This window comes from Salminus brasiliensis, chromosome 6, assembly GCF_030463535.1.
Source record: "Salminus brasiliensis chromosome 6, fSalBra1.hap2, whole genome shotgun sequence".
NCBI lineage: Eukaryota > Metazoa > Chordata > Actinopteri > Characiformes > Bryconidae > Salminus > Salminus brasiliensis.
In genome coordinates this window covers 43,871,812-43,897,551 of record NC_132883.1, presented here as the reverse complement: position 1 = coordinate 43,897,551, position 25,740 = coordinate 43,871,812, and the positions used below count along the sequence as shown (strand labels likewise).

The window sequence follows — 25,740 nt, the reverse complement described above, 5'->3', positions numbered from 1 at the left end:
TGCTGTCACAGATGGTTGTGCAAGCGGCCCTGCTGAGATACGACCTGCGCGCTGAGGAGGATTACTCTCCCCTCACTGATTCATTCAGACAGACGGCCTGATCTTTCTAGCTGTTGCATCATTTCCTGTGCGTGGTCGTCATGAATGGAGACGGGCGGCTTGATCGCTCCTGTGTTTGACTCGTACATCCTCTGCCCTCAGGCTTGATCACTGCCCTTCTGTGATATCGATCACTCAGACACACACACACACACACACACATAGGCCTGCATCAGAAGCACTTGGCCTCAGCATCATAGCTGGATAGTTTTAGCTGGATAGGGGTTTTAGCTGGATAGGGGTTTTAGCTGGATAGGGGTTTTAGCTGGATAGGGGTTTTATCTGGATAGGGGTTTTATCTGGATAGGGGTTTTAGCTGGATAGGGGTTTTAGCTGGATAGGGGTTTTAGCTGGATACGGGGTTTTAGCTGGATAGGGGTTTTAGCTGGATACGGGGTTTTAGCTGGATAGGGTTTTAGCTGGATAGGGTTTTAGCTGGATAGGGGTTTTAGCTGGTTAGGGTTTTAGCTGGATAGGGGTTTTAGCTGGATAGGGGTTTTATCTGGATAGGGGTTTTAGCAGGATAGGGGTTTTAGCTGGATAGGGGTTTTAGCTGGATAGGGGTTTTAGCAGGATAGGGGTTTTAGCTGGATAGGGGTTTTAGCTGGATAGGGGTTTTAGCTGGATAGGGTTTTATCTGGATAGGGGTTTTAGCTGGATAGGGGTTTTAGCTGGATAGGGGTTTTAGCTGGATACGGGGTTTTAGCTGGATAGGGGTTTTATCTGGATAGGGGTTTTAGCTGGATAGGGTTTTAGCTGGATAGGGTTTTAGCTGGATAGGGGTTTTAGCTGGATAGGGGTTTTAGCTGGTTAGGGTTTTAGCTGGATAGGGGTTTTAGCTGGATAGGGTTTTAGCTGGATAGGGGTTTTAGCTGGATAGGGGTTTTATCTGGATAGGGGTTTTAGCTGGATAGTAGAAGTAAAAAATATTCTAAAAAAATATTCACTCCAGTAAAGAGACCAAACTTTCGACTTAAACGATCACGAAGATAATGAAGTATTTGTTCAGACATCAAACATGGTCTTGGTTTGATTGTCAGTTTGTGGAATAAGGAGGCACTTGTGTGCTTTATGACTCAGACAAACTGAGCACTGTGACTTTCCAGCTTAATCTCTTAATAGCTGTTAAATGTCATGAAGGTGCGTCATGGCTGCCGAATCTGTACAGCAGGCCTTATCTATTCACCTCGGAGGCTCAGCATGACCAGTGGCTCTGTGGTCACTGGGGACAGACGTTGGTAATTGTCTTTTACATCATGGAAAAGACACAGAAAAACATCTAGCTCTGGTTTGTGAAGTCAAGGGAACGGCAATAACACCAGTCTATCTAAGGTTTAATGACATGTCTGTGGGAAATGTTGGAGCCTGCGGGTCAGTGTGTAGCACTCTCTTTCTGACCAGCACTTGCTTTTCTACGCTCTGGCACTCAACAAGCTGATGTTATAGGAAACAATGCATTATTGCTGATGCAGCAGTCTGAAGGTACCCATTCAGCTGCACTGACTGTAATCAGTGACTGTTATTATTATTATTATTATTATTATTATTATTATTATTATTGTGGTGGGTTATTGAGCACAAAGCTGTGGGTTCAATACCCAGGCTGCCATTGGGGCCTTGAGCAAGGCCCTTAACTGTTGAGTGTCTCCTCCCTCAACATTCAACCCCCAATAGAAATACACTAAATGGACAAAAGTATTGGGACACCTGATCATTCATTCATCGTTTCTTCCACAAAAAAAGAGTATATTCTGCTTTTGTTGGAGTAACTGTCTCTACTGTCCAGGTAAGAAGTATGGCTTTCTACTAGATTTTGGAGAAGCATTGCTGTGAGGATTTGATTGCATTCAGCCACAAGAGCATTAGTGAGGTCAGGATGGTGGATTATCACCTCCCCGCCTCACCATTCCAACTCGAAAGTATTGGATGGAGCTCCATCCATCATTTCAGGGAAGACAGTTCCACTGCTCCACAGCTCAATGCTGCTGAGGATGTGTGTGTGTGTTGGGGGGGCTTTGTACCCCTCTAGCCCATGCCTGGCATTAGGCAGTATGGTGCCAATAGCTTTAGGTTCGTGTTCATCTGCCACAGAGAGTCCTATTCTATATTCTAGGGTCTGGATAAGATGTGTGTGTGTGTGTGTAGCTTAAAGTAGCTGGATGTGTTCATTAGAAGGGGTGTCCACAAACATTTGGACATGTAGTGTAAATGCTCCTTTTTTGTCGTGCTAGTGCTAGGCCATGTGTTATCGGGACCCTACTGCTCAGCACATTTTGGTAATAGGTTTCCCTGACTCTGACAAACATGGCCCACCTGAGCAGCTTGTGAGCTGGATCAGGAGGGCTAGATGAGGAGAAATGCACGGCAGTGGGCAGGGGGTCCATGTGCACGTTCAGTATCTCTTTTCTTCGTTCGTTGGAGTGAAATAAGGGTTGTACTGAAAGAGGCCTGTAATCAGAGGCTGACGACGTTCTCCAGGCTCTCTTCCAACTCTGTAATCAGGGAGGATCAGTGGATGTCAAGTGTCACTGGTAATCTCTCTCTCTTTAGCTTGTTCACTCTCTCTGTCCCACACACACACACACACACACACACACACACACACGCACGCACACACACACACACACACATACATACAGATCAGAGCCTGATGCTTCCAGCTGAAGGCCATTATCCATATGGTCAGATTTAAGAGCTTAAACCAAATAAATGGTGCCTTTTTCTCTCAAGGAGGGGAAAATTCTTGGGAATGGGGGGTCATTACAGAACACCAGCAGTGGGGCTTTTTATTACATCATGATTATTATAACCACTAGATGTCAGTGTGGAGTAAATCCTGTGTGTTTCACTGTGTTGCAAAAGATAGACACCATGTCCAAATGTTTGTGGACACCCCTTCTAAGGCCCGCATTTAGCTACTTTAAAGCAAATGCACAGTACCTCTCTAGTCCCTTTAGAGAGGTACTGCCAAAAGAATTGGACCCGACATGGGCTAGAGGGGGTATAAAGCCCCCCAGCATTGAGCTGTGCAGCAGTGGAAGAACTGTGCTCTCTGGAATCATGGCTGGTGGTTCTCCATCCAGTACTTTTGGGATGGGTTGTTGAGTTGGGGATGTGATGTGGTGGTGGTGGTGATCATCATCCAACATCCTGACCTCACTAACATATTGGTCACTAAATGCAATCAGATCCTCACAGCAATTCTCCTCCAAATTTCTAGTAGAAAGCCTTCTACCCTGGACAGTAGAGACAGTTACTCCGACAAAGGCAGGATGAACTCTTTTTAATGTCTTTGATTTCAGAAGAAGCAGGTGTCCCAATACTTTTGTCATGATGGTGTATGTTTGAGCTGAAAGTCTAATGTCTAAACCAGTTTTAAAAACGGATAAATCTTGTTTTAATTAAAACTGGGCCTTATGGCTGATTTAGGGGGGGCTTATAGGTGGTTTAGTGGGCCTTTTCTGTTCAGTCCTCACTGACCTAACCTCCTCCTCACATGTCTCTTGAATCTTGCTACAAAAGAAGCTGGCAGCAAACTCAGCATCTGCTGCTTTGCTCTGTCTAGCAGCCAGCTGACCAACTGGGGCCTGGACAGACACCAAGTAAACAGGATAACGTAAGTTCCACTAAGGTTCGAGGGGAATAATGTGGCTGCTTCTGCAACAACAACAAAGAAACAGATCATTATCCTGTTGGTCTGTATTATTATTATTATTATTATGCAGTAATATTATTAGTGTGCAGTTATTAGTATACGGTTTTATGCAATTCTTTTATTATGCAGTTATTAATACTTGCATTGTGCAGTGTTGACTGAGTGGTTATAGTGCTGGGTTATTGATCACAGGGGTGTGGGTTTAATACCCTGCACTACTAAGCAGCCACTCTGCTCCGGGGCACTGTAGCATGGCTGACCCTGTGTTCTGACCACAGTTTTAACTGGCTATTAAACCAGCAGGAACCACCAGACACCCTTAATGATTTCTCGTGGTGTCCTGAGTTGACACTATCCACAGTCTTACGAAATCTCAATCCTGCTGAGTCTCGCTTATGCAGCTTCCTTTAGTAATATAGGTCGATTAAATAAGGCTGCAGTGGCGCGTAGGCGCCAGTAGGGGGAGGCCGAAAAACGTAATTATTATTATTTCCTATTTTCGGAAAAACTAATACATTTTATTTACAAAATACACCACTGCGACGTAGATATTATTGTATACCCCCAGTATAAAAATAACAATACTCTACGATTAAAAAAAAAAAAAAACATTACCAGCAAACCGCGTAATTTCGAATGTATCATACTGTAATATATTAATTAATATTTATTTATTATAGCGTTAGATAATTTATAACGTGCATACCTTCATTTTAGATGCTCGATTTGACCAAAATAAATATCAGATAATAAAAATACCACAAGAAATAAAAAAACGGACTGCCCTTGCGTCATTCTCACGCCGCCGCCCGATTGGTCCCTGGATCTGCTACGTAGGCGAGGTTGCCAACGTCAGAGCCGCGTTGATTTTTGCGCATGCGTCCAAACCCCGTGCTGCTAGTGGCAGTGTGTGTATATGTAAGTGAGTGTGTGTATGTGTGTGTTTAGGTCGTGGAAGAGGCTAAAATCCAGCGTTGTTCACCGGAGGGTTCGAGTGGAGAGCTGCTGACGAGGGGAGCGGGCCGAGAGTGGAGGGAGGGTCGTAAACAAGGCTCAGACGAAGGGGACAACAGACGAATAGGAGGAAAACGTCCCTTATTTTCACCGTATTGGCAGGTGAGACATCTTTGGGTAACATCTGTGGTCTTATGACACTATTTTTCCTAATCTGAATTTGGTTTCTTAATCGCCACGTTCATTTTTGGAATTTTCCGTTCCACCTTAAATGGGGCAGCAGTTTCATTCTGGCGCCTCAGGCGCCAGAATGAAACTGCTGCCCCATTTAAGGTGGAACGGAGAGTTCCTCAATGAAGCCGGCGCAGCTCCATCCTCATTCTATTATTTCCAGCTTTTATGATGTACAGTCGTCTTATATGCTCATATCTGATGGAAAATATGCTTTCTGTGCTCGCCAGAGCTTATCCTATAACAGCCACGTTAGAGAACCTGCAAGGTCCCCGTTGGGCCTATGGTACCTAGCACCTCATTGCCTGCTCTCAAAGCTGAGAATGAACTAATGGGTTACATCAGATGTTGTAAGGTAGGGAGATCACCAGCCTGGGATGGCTAGAACCAGAGCTGGACATGACAGGTCTGATGGGTCATTACAGTCACCTTTCTATCCAGCAAAGCATCAGATGTTGGGAGTCGGGACCAGCATCACCAGCTTGGGATGGCTAGGACCAGAGCTGGTGAGTGAAAATCCATCCTGGCTTACAGAAGGTTGGCGAACCTATTCCTCGGCTTTATTCGAGGGTGTTCGGGTTGAGCTGGATGGGATTGTGTAATTAGAAGCTTGAATGGATGTTGAAACTGCTTATGAAACCCGAGCTGCCCCAGGAGCTGCTTAGATACACTGAGCAGCCATAACATTAAAACCACCTACCTGGTAATGTGTCGGCCTAACCTCTTGCTGCCAGAACAGCTCAGACCCGTCGAGGAGGCATGGACTCCACGAGACCTCTGAAGGTCTGCTCAGATTGTGAGGTGGGGCCTCCACGAGCATCAGTGAGCTTTGGGTGCCCGTAGACTGCTGCAGGCTGGTCGTCCTTCCTTGGGAGCACTGACCACTGCATAGGGTCGTCTAAATTAGTGTCTCAGATTACTCATGGCCATTTTTCCTGCTTCCACACTTTCTGTCTGGAAAAGACTGTCCCACCCTTTGACTGGTACCACTGGAACCAGATCATCAGTGTAAATCCCTTCACAATGGTGGAACTGGTTGTAATGTTCTGGCTGATTGGTGTATAGGGTGTTTACAAAGAGAACTGCTCCACCGAGACCCTTAGATCTTTTAGGTATACCTGCTATATACGCCGATCAGCCATAACATTAAAACCACCTACCTCATAATGTGTCGGCCCACGTCTTGCTGCCAGAACAGCTCAGACCTGTCGAGGAGGCATGGACTCCACGAGACCTCTGAAGGTCTTCTGTTGTATCTGGCATCAGATTGTGAAGTGGGACCTCCACGAGCATCCACTGCATACCGGGAACCGAGACACCCCTTGACAGAAGCCACTGGAACCAGATCATCAGTGTAAATGACTTCACAATGGTGAGGTGGTTTTAATGTTCTGGCTGATTGGTGTATAGGGTGTTTACAAAGAGAACTGCTCCACCGATACCCTGAGCGGACTGTCTTAGATCTTTTAGGTGTCCCGGGTAAACTGTCAATCACTGTTTTTAGCTCCGCACCGTTAGTCAGACTTTTCCTCCGGTCGCTCCCTTGGGGAAGGGTTGCTGTTTTGTAATGGTGTCAGTTTAAGGAAGTGGCGATTTATGAAATCGTTCCATTGTGTGTTTAGCACCACAGCGAGCGAGCGAGCGAGAGGAAGGCCTGGGGAACCTTCTAATTAAATAACCCTCAGAATGGAATGAGCACACCGTTCCCCGCCGCACCCCTCCAGCAAATTAAGAGGTTAGATATAGGGAAGCGTTTGGGTTCTGTTATGTAGGCCCAACTCGTTTGGCTCCTGTGGCAACACACATCCAACCCTGACACCTGATGGCACTGGTCCAAACCCGACCCCAGGGTGTTGTGCAGCGCTCTGATAGCGCTCTAATAAAGTGGCCAGTGAGTGGAAACACAAGGTAGGGGTTTCTAATAAAGTGGCCAGTCAGTGAAAGCACAAGGTAGAGGGTTCTAATAAAGTGGCCAGTGAGTGGAAACACAAGGTGGGGGTTTCTAATAAAGTGGCCAGTGAGTGGAAACACAAGGTGGGGGTTTCTAATAAAGTGGCCAGTGAGTGGAAGCACAAGATGGGTGTTTCTAATAAAGTGGCCAGTGAGTGGAAGCAGAAGGTAGTGGTTTCTAATAAAGTGGCCAGTGAGTGGAAGCACAAGATGGGTGTTTCTAATAAAGTGGCCAGTGAGTGGAAGCAGAAGGTAGTGGTTTCTAATAAAGTGGCCAGTGAGTGGAAGCACGAGGTAGGGGTTTCTAATAAAGTGGCCAGCGAGTGGCCTGTGTGTGTGTTGCTGTGTTTATATGGTCTAAATCAGAAGTGATAAAATCTTTCTCCTGAATCAGTGTGGTGGGGTGTGGTGGTGGTGGTGGGGGGGCGGGGTGGGGTGCTGGAAGCATATTTGACTGATTAGTCAGATGTTTAGTTGTGTCTGAGGAGGAAACCTGCTGTTGGGACTGGATGACTCTGACACTGAAAGCAGTGACCATGTCCATCTGACTTTTGGTGAGCGGCTGCGTTCCTCACTGATGTTGAAATGTGTACCCCTGTGGCCTACAGTACAGGCCTTTGTCAGGGGAAGACCACAGAGGTGAAGCTCTGCTGCAGTGAGATCTGCAGTTAATGAGGATGTGATGAAAATATGTTCTGCAGTGCATAAAAGGAGGACAGCACGTGGATGGACCTGAGTCCACTGATGATCCATTAAAGGCTAGTGTGTACTGCCTGGCCACTTTATCAGAAACCCCTAGCTTGTAGCTCTACTTTGCTGGTGTTGAGTTAGCGGCTGACTGCAGGTTTGCGTCAGCCATCCTCTAGTCCTTCATCAGTGGTCAGTTTCTGGAGAGGGGACTCTGGTCTAGCAGTCACACTAACTTGGGTATAAACCCCAGGAAGACCACTGTGCCTGATGCGCTCGACCAGCACCACACACACTGCAGTAAAGCTGTGAAGCTGGTGTGGAAGTTTAAAGTAGGGGGTTTCTAATAAAGTGGCCAGAGAGTGAAAGCACAGGGTAGGTAGGGGTTTCTAATAAAGTGGTCACTGTTTTGGAATTTTAAATGAGGGGTTTCTAATAAAGTGGCCGGAATGTGAAAGCACAGGGTAGGGGTTTCTAATAAAGTGGCCAGTGAATGGAAGCACAGGGTAGTGGTTTCTAATAAAGTGGCCAGTGAGTGGAAGCACAGGGTAGGTAGGGGTTTCTAATAAAGTGGCCAGTGAGTGGAAGCACAGGGTAGGTAGGGGTTTCTAATAAAGTGGCCAGTGAGTGGAAGCACAGGGTAGGTAGGGGTTTCTAATAAAGTGGCCAGCGAGTGGAAGCACAGGGTAGGTAGGGGTTTCTAATAAAGTGGCTAGTGAGTGAAAGCGGAAGGTAGGGGTTTCTAATAAAGTGGCCAGAGAGTGAAAGCACAGGGTAGGTAGGGGTTTCTAATAAAGTGGTCACTGTTTTGGAATTTTAAATGAGGGGGTTCTAATAAAGTGGCCGGAATGTGAAAGCACAGGGTAGGGGTTTCTAATAAAGTGAGTGTGTGACCTGTATTACAGCTCTATGCAATATCTCATTACACTGCACAAAATAATAAATAGTGATGGGGGGGGGGGGGGTGAATCTGTTTCCTCAGCCCATTAGACTCAGTGTTTAACTGCAGTTGAAGCCACTGAAGCTCGGCTGCTTGCTCATCCTGAATCAGCGTGGGCCGGCACGCGCTGTTTGGCCATTTGTCTGCGGAAGGCAATCAATGCCCCATTTCTGCAATTGCCAATACGGCCTATTGATTTGTTTAGCATGATTGAGCCAGGGCTGGAGTGGAGAAGAGCGTCTCTAGCCGGCGTGCTGTCCATGGTAGCCGACTGCAATGCCTTGGAGAGCAGAGCTGATGACGAGGCAGACGAGCTGAACTTTGGCCGTGTTGACGCTTGGCAGGCTCGTCGGAGCTGAGCATATGAGCAGAGGCTGGATGTAGCAGTGTATTCACTTTGCAAAGCAAAGGAGCTGTTTACGTCCCCATTTGCATGCTCTCTTCAGAAATGGAAAGCTCCTCTCCAGGTCATTCTGTGGTCAGAAGATGCTCAGTTCTGTACTGGAGTTGGTTTGAGGGATTTGGTTAGGTTTATGTAACAGAGGACATGGTGGACACACCTTTTAAAGGTCTGAAGAACCTTCACTCGATGTGTCTCATTGAATGGTCTGTTACAAACATGCTTCTTTATAGAAGCAGAAGTGGTTCTTCTACCCTTCGAAGCCCCTTAATTTTTAATGTGTTTCGAATTAGGAAATAAAACTCTCTTCTCATTTATCGTTTTCCGGAACAGGATTTTCCAGAATCGTCCTGGACTGGGCAGCATTCCAAATGGACATCTCCCATTGAAAGGAAAACGTGGTACAGGACTAAGCTTAATCTCAGTCTGGAAGACTGGCTCTGTATATTAAAGATGCATCACTACATACATGCAGATGTAGGTCTGATGTCATCTCCAGTTCCAGAAATGTGGCTCTACACTCGTTTTCCACAGCCTTTCAGAAAGGGAAGCTGTGGCCTACAGTTTAGAGACCTGGGTTTATGGACTGGAAGGTTGTTGGCTCAATCCCCTAGCAACAGCGCCCTCCCCTTGCGCCCTCACGTCCTTAAGGAAGGCAACTTACCCTCAATTGCTTGCTGGGTGCTGAGGTGGCTAACCCGACACTCTGGGTGTAAAGTGTATGAAGGGACGTGCACCCCCACCCCCCGCTCTGGCTCATTTACGCTACGCTAATCAATAGGTGCTATTGGCAAGTTCAGAAATGGGGCATCGATCGGCTTCCGCTGATAAACGATTAAATGGTGCATGGCGGCCCAGGCTGATTCAGGGTGAGGCAGCAGCCGAGCTTCTGTGACTTCAACTGCAGGTGGACGTTTCTAATGGCCATATTTCATATTTCACCAGTGTCCAGGTCTGGTGGTCAGTATGCAGTCATGATGAAGACTGATTGATAAAGACTGGCCGTGTTGCATTTCTGGAGGGTTTGAGCAAATGCGAGGAACTTATTTTACTTAAATATAAATATATTTAATTTAATTATTCAATTAAATTACAACTTAAACTTTTATATTCAATTATTGTCAAGTTTTCTATGCATCGCTGGCAGTTTTAATAGCGGTAGCTTCTGGTTGCACACATGTCAGAGGAGGCATGTGTCAGTTTGGGGGTGGGTGGGTGGTACTAACGATATTGGCGATACTAGCGAGTGGGTTTAGGTAATTGTCTGTTTAAAATTAGGTAGGAAAGTTTAATTTTAAGGGTTAAAGTAACAAAAAAATATTTGTGAAAATATATAAAAAAATCAACCAAATATACAAGGTTTATTATATATCATTGTATATTAATATAATCTATTACAATCATATTTTTGGAGACTGCCATAGTATAAAAACACACTATTAAATGCATAATAATAAATAACAAATAATTATCTGCATAAATAATCTGAGGAATAGGAAAGGTAACTTTTTTTTTTATCCAATCAGGACCGTAGGCCCTAAAGACAGAGTGCAACACTGCCACCTAGTGGCCAGGACTTAAACACAACACAAAATGAACCACTGTCTGCCACCAGTTCTTATATCTAAACTATTAAAAAAATCAGTATCTCAGTATCGTGATACGATGTATCAATATTTTCTTATGGCCCCTACAATGCATGCTTACATCACTAACACACACCTGTGTATTTTGCGATACCATGCTTTTCACACACATCACCTTTTCTGTCACATGTAATGTATACACCTTCCTGTGACCTTAGCTCTGTAATGTCAGTGGTGTTGAATCTCACAAAAACCTCAGCTGGGAAACACACACTCACTTCTGCTGGCACGTCAGTCGGGCACGCTTCCCCACGCCCCTCTTATTACTTTATTATATAACCTCATTGGCTGAGCTGACCGGGAGTATGTCGGCACGAGTTCGGTCATACTGTGTTTACAGCCTCCTATAAAGCCATATGTTCAGTTCAGTTGACGCCAGGACTGATCCATGTATGGCTTAGACATTCACTTAACTGGACCCCTTACTACGATGTTTTGGAGACGTTCTGACCCAGTCATTTGTCTAGAAGTGTCAAAGTGTCCCATTTCTTCCCTGCTTCAACACCTCCATCACCTTCAAGAACTGACTCCCTGTTCACCTGCTGCCTCCTGTCTCCACACCCTGATGATGTTATATACGTCACATGGTCGTGGTTTTAATGTTTTGGCTAATCTGTGTACATTTCCATCAGATTACAGCCCTGGAACTCTGCTCTGTTTGGCATTCACACAAAGCAAAGGAGGCCACGACCCACATCCCTCATTCATGCAAGAGTGGAGGTGGTTAATCTTAAGAATGAGAAGTGCGTCAGTTTTGAGGAAGGTCTCCCTCCTGAAAGAGCGTTATCAGCGTCTAATCAGTTCTGCATTTACTGTGTTTATGTCAGAAAAATGCAAACAGATTTTTTTATATACTTTAAGGGACATTTACGATTTCCTTGAATCGAAGACCGTGTTCTGCCTTAAAAAGGAAATCCAGCAGAACCTAAAACGGAGCTGGAAAAACGAGCTAATTCCAAACCCCTCAAACTGTTACATCACAGTCTTGACTTTGACGTTATCGTTATATATGCAACGGCTACTTTGGGGAAAATATGGAAGTAAGGCTAACCCTGCTGACCGGCTCCAATATGTTCAGCTAGCCCCTGACCCTGAGAGGACAGCAAGACTATAATTATTTGTTCCTTTTACATTGCTAGGCTAGGCTTAGTAACGCACCATGGCTCCTGTGAGCTGCCGCAGTGACATAACCCAGCCAGTCAGAGTTGTTTTGTTTTTTTCTCATTAGGTGAAATAACAGGATGGTAAACAGGGTTGTAAAACCACATCTGAGCATTTTTCAGTGTTTAATATCTCACAGTCCAATCTGACTGACCCACCTGACCATTCAGCTCCCAGCTCCTTTACAGCTCTGCAGTCTGATGACTTGGTGTGTGTGCTTTAGCATTAGCATTAGCCTCCACCTCGGTTCTGAATTTGTCGTTCAGAACTGGTTTAGAACCAGAGAAAGGAGTGCGGTTCTCCCGCTGGTAGAACAGAGCACCTCTTCTGACAGATGTGAATGTATTTGTCTAATTATGTGACGAACAGCTGATTTTATGTAAATAATAAATGCTCTATATACATTTTAAGGCTTAGCAAAATCACCGGTAAAGGCTACTGTTAGCTCTGGACTTGTAAAGGCTGGTCATGTTGGACGGGGGAAGGTGTGTATAACGCTGTGTCTCGCTACATTACCACTTTATTACATGTTATTACATGTGAGATTTGCTCTTCTGGCAGAAGTGTGGAGGTCCTGCTGATCCTCTTGGTTCCAGTTCCTCTTAAAAGGCTGTAAAACTCCTGGGCATGAAGGTGAGCCTGTATAAAACACTAACCTTCATGTTGGCTGTGTGGTGTTGTAGGGATGTAAGGAGCCGATACAGTGAGCAGTAATGCTGTGTAATTCACAACGGCTTAAGGAAATTCCTGCGAGCTCCACAAAGCGGCTTTTCAGGCCTTTTCACTTCATTTTCCGCTGATGCCGAAGTTGTAGTCTGAATTTTTCCATAGGCTTTATATGCATTCTTTTGATATTGCATAAATAGTAAGCTCTCTCTCTCACACACACACACACACACGCACACACTAACACACACGTTCTGGCTCTCTTAGCTAAGGAATTAGGCTGAGCTTAGAGCAGCTCATGTTACAGCTTTGAAGTGTGGAGGTGAATGAATGGTTCTGAAAGCTCTGTGGTTTTTGACCTGGAGACCCGTAATGGACCCGTCTGTACAGTAAGTAGAGAGCGTATGGGCCGACCTTGGTACCAGTTTCAGGACCAGTTCAGTGTAAGTTGGTGTTGGAGGAGAAGTCAGTGATCTACGTTAGAGTAGGAGGGCTTTGCTTGCTATCGGAAGGGAAAATGTCAGTCTAAATGAAATGGTTCAGTGAAAAATCAATTAAACAGGATTTATTATGCGTCTATTGAGCAGATGATCTAATCAGATCACATTAGTTTATTTGTATAGCTTTGTACAACTGTTGTTGTCACAAAGCAGCTTTACACAATCAGTAATTAGTAAAAAGACAAAAAATCAACACCATAAAAAGACGTGATCAGTCAGGACATGTTTAGTATCTGACGGTTGCTAATAACCACTGGGCTTAGGCTGTCATCAAAAATAAAAATAAAAAAAATTAAAAAATAATAAATACATATTTTTAATTTAAAAAATCTGTGTACATTTATATAGATTGTTTTTTATTAAAATTTATTTATTATTTTTTAATTGACTATTTATTCATTTCTGGTGACCGCCTAAGCCCAGTGTTTATTAGCCACCAACAGATACTAAACATGTAAAATGTGCTATAAATAAATAATATAAAAATAAAAATAAATTCCTATTTTTGTTCTTTTTTTACTTTTTATCAGAATTTCATGATGAATGGACCAATAGAAAATAAAAAGTTAACATTTTGGAAACTACTGAATATTACTGTTTACTTTTGACTTACTGTATAAACGCATTGGATTTCATAAGAATATGGTCTTTTTATATATTTATTTAAATATATTTTTGACGTTTTATGTAACATTGAAAAAAAGTAACATTTTATTTTTGTTTTTAGAATTTACTTATCCATAATTCTATGGCTTTCCTGAACAGCATTTTAATTACTTATAATTAAATTACATTGTATTATATGAACTTATAATGAAAGTATAATTTAATATATAATTAATGACATATTTTTAAATAATCTGTTATTTTAAATAAGTCTGTTACTGCAGTCGAATTGAATTGACCCAGTACAGAGAAACTCTCTTATGCTCCATTTCATGTTATATGATAACACTGAGTAAAATAACCTTTCCCAACACAGAGAGAACCAGAATGTGCCATGTCTGCAAAAACTTATGCAAAAGTTTGGGCACCCCAGGTCAAATTTTGTGTGATGTTGAGTGTAAATAAGTTCACACCCTATGCTGAGACACACATTTACCCTTTCTAAAGCATCATTACTGTGTATTTACTTAATTTGCTGTGTTAAATACAACAGCAGACATGTGGCATGTGCACAAATGATGGTATATTAAAACATTAAATGTTGCATTTTAAAAAGAAATAATTTACTTACTTAGTTACACTTAGAAAATCAATGAAATGTTACTTTATGTTGGTGAATTTCTCAATTAAACGCAACATTATACAGAGTATTCCTGAGTTTCTCTGTACTAGGTGTGTTTTAAACTGCAGGGATGAACATACTTAGTTATTAAAACGATAGGTAATGTATTTAAAGTATATTTAAACCCTGTAAAATGCTTTTATTTGAGCGATATAAACATAGCCAGGTCTAGCTTCAATATTAGCTCTATAGGTCCAAAGCCAAACTGCCGTCGGTCTGATTTCCATATCTGATTCATATGGTGGTATTAACATGTGGTCAGCTAACCACTCTTCTTCAGTGCTGTACCTACTCCTGATACCCTGCATGATCAGCAGTTACTGATCACCTGTCTAATGATGCTCTAACGTCTGGCAAACCAGGTTAGAAGATACTGACGGTACAGAAGATGCTGCTGCTGCTGCTGCCATCTGTAGGTTCTTCGTCATATCGCCATGGCTAATCCAACCCGATCCGTGCCTCGTCTCCGAGGATCTTTAATTAAGTTGATCTACGTCTCTGTAAAAGTCTTTCATCGTGCGTCAATGAATGTCGCCCTTTGGCAGTCAGGCTCTAGAAACTCCTTGAAACCTCTCTGTTCTGCTGTCGGGACCCAACCAGGACCCCCCCACTGTTCCTTCATTGTGGAATTCGACTGATGTGCATCGCTGTGCCCCATGGATATCTGCAGCTGTAAATGAATAGCGACCCTGCTGGCAGACGCAGGGCCCAATGAAAGGCCTCCCCCCCTGCAGAGAAGCACAGTAATGCCTTTAAGCCATTCTTGCGGCGGCCTGCTTTTCGTGGAGTCCTGTGGGGCTATTGTCCCGAAGCTGCACCCACTGCGGGGGAGGGTAATTAAATGGGGTGTATTTAGGTGAATTATTGAGGATGGAAGAATTTGTGCTCCTGGATATGGAAAGGTCGATCTCCTGGAGGAGTGATCTGCTGGAAGTTGCACAACATCCCTGTGGAATCCGGGTCAGAAGACCCATTTTGGACCTTCCTAAAGGAATAGCTTGACCCAACAAGATCAACTGACCATCATTTATCTCGGATTTACCACAGATGCAGTCGATCTGCCAAGACTGCTAAGTCTGATATCTGAAGTTGCTAGGCTAGCCCTGCTTACAAACACCAGACTTGGACTGTGTCTGATCTAATCACCGTAAACATACGCCCTCATTAACGTCTCTCAGAGCGCTCGTAACACCTCCAGACCTCAGTTTGACTTTGTGACCAGCAGTTACTTCGCTTGAAGCACCAGTGCTGCTTACGGATGGGTCGTTCACCTTAACCTTGACCTTAACTTGACCTCGTTTAAGCTAACGTATATTATTAGTACCTATATTAGCATTTAGATACGTTGGGATTTTATCGGTGTGATGTGTTGTGATGCATTTATCAGCTATTAACATCAATATCAGTTAATGATGAACCCTTTACCCACAGAACAGGGTGACATCATGCCTGTTGTAAATACTCCAGCTTCACCTCTGTCCTAGAGGAAAGGGCAATCCGTCTGGAGTTGAATTGGGTGAAGGTGAATAGACACCAGACAGTATTATTCAAAGTACATCACATGAACTGGGGACTGGGGTTGCCTGGTATTCACTTTCTTCGTACTCATTATTCGGTAAGTAGGGGAGGAGGAGGAGCTAACCGTCTGCTCACCACAGAACAAGTCTGGCTGACCGGAAGCCCTCTTATAAACGTCTAGACGAGAATGACTGATCGAGCAACTGGCGGCTAATGATCAAGCGACTGCTCGTCTGTTCTGTCTGAAGGACAGAAAGCCTGAACCGATAGCCGCTCGCTGAGCTAGTCTTTGCTGAACTAGCTCGGCCACAGCTCCGCCGAGTATCAGACAGCCCAGACTGACTGCTGAGCACCGACACAAGTGTTGACCATAAAAACTAGTGTCTGAGAGAGCGAAGTTGAGCGACTGGTGTTGGGAGGGACGGAAAGGTGAAATGAGAGGCCGGTTCTGCTGGGCTCGGACTCTTAGCCGGCTATCTAGGCTTAGAACAGTGAGCTAAAGGTAAAAAGGTAAAGGTGCACGTATTTGTCACTGTACAGCGAACAGCGAAATGTGTCCTCCGCATTTAACCCATCTGGTAGTGAACACACACTCACACACACACATGTGTTAGGGGCAGTGAGTACACACACACACCCAGAGCGGTGGGCAGCCAACTCCAGCGCCCGGGGAGCAGAGAGGGTAAAGGGCCTTGCTCAAGGGCCCAACAGTGGCAGCTTGCCGAGCCCGGGAATCGAACCCACAACCCTGGTATCGACAGCCCGGAGCTCTAACCGCTGAGCCACCACTGCCCTAGCAGGCTAAACGCCACAGCGCAGGCCGTGTTCCAGCTAACGGAGGCTCAAATCCACCTGTTTAGAGGTTTTTAGCTGTTTTCAGGACCAAGGAGTAGACTAGCTCACCTTCGCTCAGTCGTTCAGTCTTCCAGTAATCATCAGACTGGAAATTTTGAAAGTGCGCTATACGTCCTGACACTCTGTATACTGCGAGGGGCGCTCTAGCCTGGGTCCGTACGCTGCGATTCCGTCTTCAGGAAGCTGTGTGAATTTACTGATTTTTCGTGCTCCTGCGAGAAATTTGCGAGAGTGTTTGAATGAAAACTCAGCTATGGAGGTGTGTGTGTGTGTGTGTGTGTTTTGAGGGGTTATCTGGGGTGACTTGGTTGTGGAACATGTCTGAGCAGCTCACGTGGCAGTAGCTAGCTACACACACACTTTCTCTCTCGAATGAAGCTGTCAGGGTGTATCAGTGGAAGCTGCTCCCCTCCAGTAGTAATTCTTACATAGTCGAGCTCCCTCTTACGCTCTCGCGCTCGCTCTCTCGCCGTTCTACTTCATTTCTCCTCCTCATTTCTCCTCGTTCTTTAAATGTATTATATTGACTCTGTTACTGCAGTTAGTTTTGCAGTGACCTCTCCTGAACTCCCAAAACCTTCACAGCATCAGGGTGTGTAAAACCTTCATCATATCTGGATTGTTTTCGGGGCTTTTCAGCAGTTATGAGTGCGTCTGGATGTGGCTCTGTTGTGATTTCCATGTTGGAGAGCTCTTATGTCCTGCCTGGAATGAGACGGCTAATACAGCGGTTTATGAATTCCAGTAAAATCAGATCCTAGTATTATGCCTTCTGTTTTTATTAGGCTTCTTTTGTAATGGAGGAGGTGGAGGTGGTGGTGGTGGTGGTGGTGGTTGTTGTGTCGTATGAAGGAAAGTTGTGTTGTGAAGTTGTTTCTTCTTCTGGGCTTTAAAATGAGCTGTTTTTCATTGAAGCTCTTCACTTAAGACGACCACATCCAGGATGTTCTGATGATTCCAGCCCCTTCCACAAATCCATTAATACCCACCAATATCCATCCATATACTCTAGTACCCAATACACAGCTATACTCACCAGTTCACATTGTTACTGACCAATAACCATTCATACATACCAGTACCCATCCCTACCCATCAATACTGACCGATATCCATTCATACCCACCAATGGCTATCCATAGCCACCAGTACCCATCATTACTGACCAATAACCCTTCATCCATCCCAGTACCCATCCATACTGACCTGTACCCATCCGTACCCACCAATACTCAGTTTGCATCAATACTGAACGATAACCATTCATGCCCACCAGTTCCCACCAATGGGTATCCATACCTGCCAGTACCCATCCATAGCCGCCAGTACCCAGCTGTACTCACCACTTACCATCATTACTGACCAATAACTATTCATCCATACCAGTACCCATCCATACCCACCAATACTCAGTTTGCCTCAATACCGACCGAAAACCTGCCTGATAACCATTCATACCAACCAGTTCCCACCAATGACTATCAATACCCGCCAATACCCATCCATACCATCTATACTCACCAGTTTGATTCCTATCTGTACCCATCCATGCCCATCAATACTCAGCTATACTTGCCAGTTCCCATCATAACTGACCAGTACCCATTCATACCCACCAATACTCAATTTGCATCAATACTGACCTATAACTATCCATACCCCCCCAGTACCCATCCATAGCCACCAGGACCCAGCTGTACTCACCAGTTAGCATCATTACTGCCCAATATCCATTCATCCCATCCAGTTCCCACCAATGGCTATCCATACCCGCCAGTACCCATCCATAGTCAGCAGGACCCAGCTGTACTCACCAGTTCCCATCATTACTGACCAATAATCATTTGTACCCACCAGTACCCATCCATACTGACCTGTACCCATCATACCCACCAGTTCCCACCAGTGGCTATCCATACCCGCCAGTACCCATCCATACCATTTATACTCACCAGATTGCATCAACACTGACCGATACCCATCTGTACCCATCCATGGCCATCCATACCCACCAGTATCCTGTCTTACACTTCCGTACTCTCACTCAAACTCCTCCATAACCACTTGCATTGGTGCCATCTCTAGTCTAGAGGTGTGTGTGTGTGTGTGTGTGTGTGTGTGTGTGTGTGTGTGTGTGTGTGTGTGTGTGTGTTCTCTATAATGATGATCCCATGGAGTCCAGGTGTCTGGGTTTAGACATTAGCAGCTTGTAATTATGAGATAATGGCCTCAGTAAGTATGATCAAAATAAAGCAGATATGAGCCTGAAGCTTAGCATTATCATCATCTCTGTCTCTCTCACACACACACACACAAACACACACACACACACACACACTCTCTCTTTCTCTACCCCTTCGTCTGTTTATTTCCGTTCTTTTTAAATGTTTTTTTTTTTAATCTTAATTGGTACTGTCCGCTGTACCGTGGCCAGCATTTCTCTTGTGTTTGTGTCTTTCTTCGCCGGACTATCGTGAGTGCAGACATTACGGTGTTGGTTTGGTTGTTGGGCTGTTCCTGGTTGTTGCTAACGTCTGAATTTTTTTTTGTTTTCTTAAAGTACGTTTAGTTTTAGTAGCTGCTGTTTTATTCTGATTGCAGCATGATCTCAAAGTTTAGGATGTGGTGTTGCCTCTTCCTGGGCCGACAGACACTTCTAATCCCATTGTCCAGAGGCTTGTAGACCAGGCCCAAATCTGCATAACCCCTAAACCCCTAGATTAATGCTTCTGTTATTAAAACTAAAGGGAAAACTGGACTGGAGTGCCACAAGGTCCTATTTTAGGGCTCATTACTGTGTTGTAAGTGATGATAGTAATGAAGTGTGGGCCTACGGACAGGGTTCAAGGGGCTGATCCACATGAAACTGGTAAAAGGTTTTATTTAACATCTGTTTTCCGTCTTTCCTGCATTTAAAAATGTGTGAGTGATTATAAACCTCACGTCGCTGCGACTGACAGACTCGTCATAAAACCTGACTTGCCGTTAGACTACTCATAAGATGCTGTAAGAAGATCTTACCTCAAATAAAAGGAAGACTTTACAAGTGCTTCCATAAATGTGTCCACCTAATAAAACCCAGAGTGTGTGCTAACCAGTGCCTATATAAATTGGGCACAGATCTGGAGAGAATCGAGTTCCGGGAAGCCGGAGACCGTTTTAGCTACTTCAGTCCATGTTTATAGAAAACAACAGTGTGTCATACAGAGCCGGGAGCCACAGAGGCAGGTCTAAATATACTATCACTACATCGATTATGAGATTTTCCAGTGTAAACCCCAGGAAAAACACCTTCTAAAGACATAACATGGACTTGAAGGTGGGAGGTGCTGCTGCTGCTGTGTTGAGGTAGATACGAGAGGGCTGGCTGGGAGCTGAATATTAGCCTTTACCTTAGTGGTACCATAAGCATGACCACTGCAGTAGTCATATGATTTGAGCTTGCAAGGTGCATGCTGGATATTGTAGTCACTGATTAGGCTGAGGGATATAATGCTACTGCTATGGTGCTGCTGAATATTGCATCAAATGGTGAATACCACAGTAAATTTATTCTAGTCTAGCTCTGTAGGGTTCGAGACAAGCCATGCATTTTATACCAATGCTGTTGATGCTGAATATTAGCTAGAACGCCCAGAGTCTCTATAGCTTTAAGCTTTGTAAGTCTGTATAGCAGAAGGCCCTTACGCTTAAAGTCTAGGGATATACCCAAACTTTTGACTGATGCAGTATCTGTGTTTTGAGCTGTTTGATTGCAAGAAACTGTTTGGGTTTCTGAGTGAGCTTCCATGTATATACACACACACACACACACACACACACACACACACACACACACACACACACACAGCATGGAGCCTAAAGCCGCTTGGCACGGATACTCTTCCCAGCAGTGCCAGATAGAATTACATCACTACATGCTAACATAGTGATGTAACACACACACACACACACACACACACACATATATATGTGTCCTTGGGATGTTGACTGATGGGGAAAAAAATACCACACATACACTACATGTCCAAATGTTTGTGGACACCCCTTCTAATGCTTTAAGTCGGCTGCTTTATGTTGAATCCATTGCTGACACAGATGTGCAAATGCACAAAGACAGCTTGTCCAGTCCCTGTAGAGAAGTACTGCCAATAGAATAGGACTCTCTGGAGCAGATACAGTAAACATGAACCCATTGACACCAGGCGTGGGCTAGAGGGGTATAAAGCCCCCCAGCATTGAGCTGTGTACTCCTTGTTATAGAAGTGCTGCAGTACGATGCTGAATTGGTCCACAGTTCTTCTGAGTCAGGGATCAGAGGCTCGGATTTTAGGGCTTGGACGTGGGCGCGCTGCCTAATATTGACCGTGTCAAACACGCCAAATGTTTCTGTGATCTCTGACTCGGCGCGTGTGGACTCTGTCCAGATCCTGCTGCCGGAGACTGCTCTTCTGCAGGCTGCGATGTCAGCAAGCTGAGGGAGTGGGACATGGACCGCTCAGGAATTCAAAGCAAAGGTCAGCGCTCTGCAGTTGCGTCTGTGCGCGGCAGGAGGCCCCGGGTTTGGATGAGAACTAGGGGCGAGTGTGGTCAGCTTATATTAGAGGTGCAGACACTGAAGGGGTCGGGGGACAGGGGTTGTGGGAAAAGTAAACAGGACGTGACGGGGCCAAAAATAAAAACTACCCCCCTCTCTAATGAATGCTTTCAGCTGCTTTATGTTGCACCCCTTGCTGACACAGCTTGTCTAGTCCCAGTAGAGAAGTACTGCCAATAGAATAGGACTCTCTGGAGCAGCTGGTTAACATGAACCTATTGGCACCATGCTGCCTAATGCCAGGCGTGGGCTAGACCTATAAAGCCCCCCAGCATTGAGGAGCTGTGGAGCAGTGGAACATCATCCATCATCCAACATCCAGACCTCACCAACAGCCTTGTTGCTGAATGCAATCAAATCCTCACAGCAGTGCTCCTCCAAAATCTAGTAGAAAGCCTTTCTTCTTCCCTGGACAGTAGAGACAGTTAATCCAACAAGATAAGCAAGATAAGCTATTTTTAATACCCTTATATTCAGTAGAAATAATGAATGAGCAGGCGTCCCAATACTTTCGTCCATACAGTGTAGAGGCTAACGTAGGTTTCTTTTCCTGTATTTTGAACAGACAGTTGTGCAAGTCACAGTTTGCTCCACCTGGTGTCCTCCTCCTGTGGTTATAGCGCCCTCCTGAGGTCGTCAGTACAACCTTTAGTGAGTAACTGTTGGCGTGTTCAGTGTTTCTGCTCACACAGCGTACAGCTGCCCAACATTAGCGACACAACATGAGTTCATGAGATCAATTAAGATGGAAAGGGGGCTCAGAGTGGCTATTACTATGACCCAGGGGGTTGCAAGTTCGAATCCCGAGCCGAGCCACTTTGCCATCAGTGTCCGGAGTCGGAGAGGGCACAATTGGCCGTGCTCTCTCCCTGGCCTTAGCACCTTCCTCTGAGCGTGTCGGCTGCAGTTGGAAAAGCGGTGACGTGCAACCTTAACTTTCTAGAGTTGCTAGGGCCAGAATGTCGGAAACACTTGATGTTAATTACCTTTCTTTTGGTTTTTCCTCCCTGTTCTGTTTTATCCTCGCCCCTCCTCCTCTGTTTCTCACATTCTCATCTCCTCCTGCCCTGAAGGCTTTATTTCTTGCTGTAATTCAATTGTATCTGTTGACCAGAGGTGAATTGTGGGTAATGGCGTTGACAGACGGGGCCGTTTTCCTAGAAGGTGTTCTGTCTGAAGAAAATTCAATTGAACAGGTTCGGACGTCAGCGAGCACGACATTGATCTGCTGTGATTGCAGCAGTAATGAAAGCGCTGTGTCTTCAGGCCGTGTGGAGCCGAACGATTAGCGTTTACTGCTTTAGCGGACTGACCTGTCGTACATTAGAATTAGGCATGTCCTGATCCGGTCCAGTGCATTTTTCATCAGCCATTTAAGCCTTGGCCAGGTTCGATTCTTTGTTTTTACCGCTGTGTTCTAGCAGATGTTCCGGGACCTCCTTAATTGCAATTAATGAGATGCTAACCGTAAATACAGGTGGTTAAGGTTGTGAGATTGTCTGAGTGTCTGAAAGGAAGGTTTAGTCCTGATGTAGACTTAATCCTCAACCCAGCTCAAAGTCCAACAATGACTCGTTATGCTTTTGCTGTGTTTTTTGTTTTTTTGCTGCAGATGAACTTGCCAGCTGACCTCTGGACCATGTGAGGGGGCTAAAGGGTGGAGCGGCGGTGCGTCTTTGCGAGTGAGTGAGCGAGTGTGTGGAGGAGGAGTGAAGCCGCAGGAGGAGGAGTTGGAGTGGAGGAATGGGCGTGGGGAAGAACACCTCCTGCAAATCCATGGACTCCACCACAGAGCCGGGCAAATATGAGGAGGAGAACAAACACAGCGCCAACTTCTACCCCATCCCTGTGAGTCTGTGTGTTCGAACATGGGTGGATGAGTGAGTGGGTGGATGGATGGTGGTTATGAGGTTATAGTTTCGACACAAACTTCAAACATGATTAAATAATTAGTTGTTGTTTTGTAATGTGCTCAGTTTACACTGCGTAATTATTAGTGGTGCATCGATCCGATATTCAGTATTGGTATGGGTCCGATTTTGGCAAAAAGCACTGGCTCGGACATCGGAAGAAAAATAATATATATCAAATCATATCCACTCCCATAAACCGTCACGTAAATGCATCGTTCAAGCTTGCATGCTGGTATTCTAGACTCACAACCAGCAATACTTTAGTCTAACCATGATTTTACAAATTTATGATCAAAACATGGTCAGATTTGTGCAAATATCTAAATTCTGTTCATATTTGCATCTCAAATTCAGACATATTTAAGTTGTCTAGAATCTTCTGAAAAGTATCACGGCATGTGTGATATATATATATATATGTCTTAGAAATTCTTTGGAATTTTTAAATAAATAAAGTCAAACTATCAAAAATCACACTAAATTGGCCTAGGGTTCAAAGGGTTACGAGAGGGGGAAGAATAGGGTATCTCTATATTTGAGTGTTCGTTGCATTTTATCAAACAAAGATGGAGAAAATAAACAAGCTGACCGTTCAGTGAAATGCTGATTTTAGGGTTTAACAGGACTGTGATTAATTACACTGCTATGAAACATGAAGGCATGACAGTCATGTCCTTGAAAACACGTTAGCGATGAAGGCAGAGACAACGCGGCCAGCTGTTCTAGATAAAGTTAGCATGTCCGAGAGAAATGTACAGTATTTGGCACCATTTCCGAACCTAACAAGCATGTTGGCATGTCGTCCACTGAGGAGAAAACACCACCAGCAGAAGCCGACGAGTCCATCAGCACTGTACCTTTTAGTGTCAGCTGATTAACTTAGCTGAAGACCTTCAGATTTGAATAATAAACCACATTGTCAAACCTATCGCTCTGTGTGCTGCTAAATTTGAAGCGTCTCTAGATACTTGTATATTGAGAGTCTGAATGCACCTCAATTGTAATTACAGTACGGTGCAAAGGGTTTAGGCACCTAATTACGTTATTAGAAAGCATGTCTCTCAGAGTTTCTACTGTAGAATATTATAAATCCAGTTAAATCCTTTCTGAAGAAGGTAGTGGAGCTCTTGTCGTTGGTACAGGTCCGGTATCGTGTTTTTGGACTGAGGATTGACTTTCATAATGGTCAGCGCTGTGCGTTTAAGGTGAGCGGGTTGTGGACGTGTCCGGCAGGCGGCTGTGATTAGTCTGACTTGCAAACGGCGGCTTTAAACAAATTGCATTTAAAAGCGTTGTTTACATATGCAAATCAAGAGTCTGACAGAAGGGTCAGTGAGTTTATCTGCAGTAAATCAGTGCACACATGCAGTATCCAACAGCACACAGTATTAAAATATCATTAGTCATGATATTGGTGTGTGTGTGTGTTTTTGTGGGGTTGGATTGGCAGTTCAGGCTGGCGGAAAGGAAATCCGATGCTGAGGTCTGCTGAGTCTTTATGAGATATAATGATGAAATGCACTGAATGGATCCATAGGAATCGGGACACAGCAGAAAGGAATCCAGTAGGTCATCTGATAAGGCGCATTATAGCATAATGTTTGATTCTGTTTATTGAGACGTGTGCGTGTGTGCGTACGTGTGTGCGTGCGTGCGGGTGGGTGGTTATGCCTCACTGGCCGGGCCGTTCAGACTGACTGAGATTTAGTTACGTGAGCATTATGTAAAATGCAAACAAACCAAATATGTTGGCAGGAGACTTGGAGTGTTGGCAGGTGTGTGTGTGTGTGTGTGTGTGTGTGTGTGTGTGTGTGTGTGTGTGTGTGTGTGTGTGTGTGTGTTGTCGGGGGTCATCTCCGCATGTATGTATATGCTTCTATAAAAGGACTGAGGACCCCATATCAAAATCTTGATTGAATTGCATTGATATTCACACACAAACTATATGGACAAAAGTATTGGGACACATGCTCATTCATTGTTCCATTGGGGATCAAAAAGAAAAAGAGTTGATCCTGCTTCTGTTGGAGTAACTGTGTGTCCAGTGAAGCGACAAGAGCGTTAGGGAGGTCAGGATGTTGCATGATTGATCACCACCCCACCTCATCAGCACCCCCCAACTCCCCAACCCAGCTCATCCAAAAGTATGGGATGGAGCACCAATTATGATTCCTATACTATTGGCAGCACTTCTCTACAGGGACTGGACGAGCTGTGTGTGTGTGTGCACTTGCACATCTGTGTCAGCAATGAATGCAGCTGGAAGTAGCTGAAGGCAGTCATTAGAAAGGGTGTCCACATACAGTCTACGTTACTCTATGAAGGACCTGCCGCTCTGAGACCACTAGCAGCCCAGTTTCTACAGTAATGGGCTGTGGGCTGTAAGCTGTTGTGGTTCTATGGTTCAGCTCAGCAGCACCTGCTTTCACTGCTGCATTCCCCCACAACCTGTTTTCTTAATTCTGTGTTGTTTTTTGGCCTCATTTCTGTCTTGATGTCAATTCGTAATCGTTCCTGAAGGTTTTCTCAGCCCTGAATGAACTCTCACATTCCTCAGGACCGGGCTTTTCCTCCTCCTCAGCTTCCTCATTCTCCCGCACTGTGGCCCAGGTCCAGCTGGTCACTTATGAGGCTTATTAGAGCGCTGGGACACGTAGTTTTCCATCATACTTGTAATTAG

At 44.7% G+C, this 25,740-nt stretch overlaps 1 protein-coding gene across 4 annotated transcripts in view; it reads left to right on the top strand.

Moving 5' to 3' along the window:
* Window positions 1-4,646: 4,646 nt before the first annotated feature.
* slc23a2 (solute carrier family 23 member 2) overlaps window positions 4,647-25,740 on the top strand; it is a 45,257-nt gene continuing 24,163 nt past the window's right edge. For 2 of the 4 annotated variants that reach the window (XR_011979839.1, XM_072682512.1), the window contains exons 1-2: window positions 4,647-4,870; window positions 22,760-22,995. Coding sequence is in view for 3 of the 4 variants with exons in the window: in XM_072682512.1 (XP_072538613.1) it covers window positions 22,891-22,995 (105 nt within the window). In the remaining variant the exon portion in view is untranslated. Of the gene's footprint in view, window positions 4,871-12,314; window positions 12,357-12,736; window positions 12,779-22,759; window positions 22,996-25,740 lie in introns of those variants that run through there. The other 2 variants (XM_072682513.1, XM_072682514.1) reach the window with 2 other exon arrangements.